Source organism: Terrapene carolina, unplaced genomic scaffold (assembly GCF_002925995.2).
Source record: "Terrapene carolina triunguis isolate 2854851 unplaced genomic scaffold, T_m_triunguis-2.0 Scaffold116, whole genome shotgun sequence".
Taxonomy (NCBI): domain Eukaryota; kingdom Metazoa; phylum Chordata; order Testudines; family Emydidae; genus Terrapene; species Terrapene triunguis.
In genome coordinates this window covers 207,966-209,880 of record NW_020664467.1, presented here as the reverse complement: position 1 = coordinate 209,880, position 1,915 = coordinate 207,966, and the positions used below count along the sequence as shown (strand labels likewise).

General features: G+C 43.9%; 1 protein-coding gene across 1 annotated transcript; it reads right to left on the bottom strand.

Annotated features, from left to right (window-relative positions):
* Positions 1-368: 368 nt before the first annotated feature.
* Positions 369-1,337, bottom strand: LOC113406676 (olfactory receptor 11A1-like). Its single transcript, XM_026652483.1, has one exon. It carries the CDS (start codon positions 1,335-1,337, stop codon positions 369-371), a length of 969 nt encoding a protein of 322 aa, XP_026508268.1.
* Positions 1,338-1,915: the final 578 nt, after the last annotated feature.

Below are 1,915 nucleotides of genomic sequence, written 5' to 3'. Positions count from 1 at the left end.
TAGGGAGCATTTAGGAATCCAGGACACAAAGGAGAGACCAAATAGTGTAACAATCCAAACCCACCCACTGGAATCCAAAACCAGGGCTATGCAAAATGTGTTTTCCCAACTCAGTTAGAACAGAAGAGCAGATGAAATACGGAACTGGAATCTTGAATTGTGCTGTGTGGAGTGCAGAGCGTATCACAGTTATGTTTGCAGTGAGGGCAGTAGTAAATAGGAGCTCTAGTATTTAATGGAAATGCGGCTGTCCCAAAACTTAGTATGACCTCACATTCCCCATGGAAGCTCCAATGGGCATGAGCTAGAGGGCACCTAGATGCTACCTCCACTGCTAGTTCAGCCAGATGGATTTGTTCCCACAGCAGTCACTCCTTCTGAATTCCTGTGAGCACCATCAATTTATGGATGATCTTTCTCAGGGCCTCCTTGACCTCTTTATTCCTCAGGCTGTAGATGAGGGGATTGACCAGGGGAGTCAGGACAGTGTAGAAGACAGAGAACACTTTGTTGAGGTCTCTAAGAGTGTCAGTGTCTGGTAAAATATAGACAATGATTATAGTCCCATAGAAAATTGTCACCACCATGAGGTGAGAGGAGCAGGTAGAAAATGCCTTTTTCTTCCCGGTAGTGGAAGGGATTCTTAAAATGGTGGTGATGATAAAAGTGTAGGATGCCAGGGTTAATAGAAATGGGAAAGGGACACCTATGGAGGTGAGTGTGAAACTCAGCAGCGTGATCAGGTTGGTGTCATGACAGGAATGTTTAATCAATGGGTTGAGATCACAGAAGAAATGGTTGATTTCACTGGGGCCACAGAATGTTAATTGTGACATCAAACATACAGTTATGGTACTAGCCACAAATGCCCATAGCCATGACCCAGCTGCTAGAACCCAGGTTCTGCCATTCATAAGGGCTGCATAATGCAGAGGTTTACATATAGCTAAATACCGGTCATAAGACATTGCTGCTAGGAGATAACACTCTGTACATGCCAAGAAACCAAAACAATAAAACTGCATGATGCAGCCACAGACAGAAATAGTTCTGTCTCCAGTCAGGAGACTGGACAGCATCCTGGGTAGGATGGTGGAACTGTAGCAGGTCTCCACAAAGGACAAGTTCCCGAGGAAGAAGTACATGGGGGTGTTCAGGTGCTGATCAGCCACAACTAGAGCAATGATGAGGATGTTCCCGGCCACGGTCACAATGTAGATCACTAGAAACAGCAGGAAGAGAAGAGTATGCAGTTCAGGGAGATCCCCGAATCCCAAGAGGATGAACTTGGTGACGACCGTTTGATTGTCCACTTCTGCTTTCTGTATGTGGGTCATCTAGGTAAATATAAAAATACTATACAGGAGAGGCAGGACTTTCAAAAGCAGAATTGGGAAACCCTGAACTTGCACTGGTTTAAGCAAGTGATGAAGGCCAGATTTTCAAAAGCCATAGGTGCTTAAAATTGCAGATTGGTGCCAAAGGCAATTAGGACCTGTATTGAAATCTATGAGTTCTTGGTGCCTAGGTGCTTTTGAAAATCCTGCTAGGTGCCCAAATACCTTTAAAAATATGGCCCCAAGTGCTTTGCTGAATAAGGACTTTAATTAAGCTATACAGAGCAACATAAGGACTGGTTTCTCATGCTAGCCAATGGGAAGTTTTATACCACTCAGTAAAGGTATAAGGAGCTAAGCAAGAGTGTTGGAATTGCTCCAATACTAATGGGCCCAATCTTGCAGCCTTTCCTCACAGGAGAAATTGCCTTGGTCTAATTCTGACTCCACTTAAATTGTTCTTTACAACATTAACTTCTTAAGGAGAGACTACCACTGGACAGTTGAACAAGTGAGATCAGAATCAGGACCTGGAAATTATGTGCTTGTCCTGTGTTCCTATGTAATCTATAAATGGA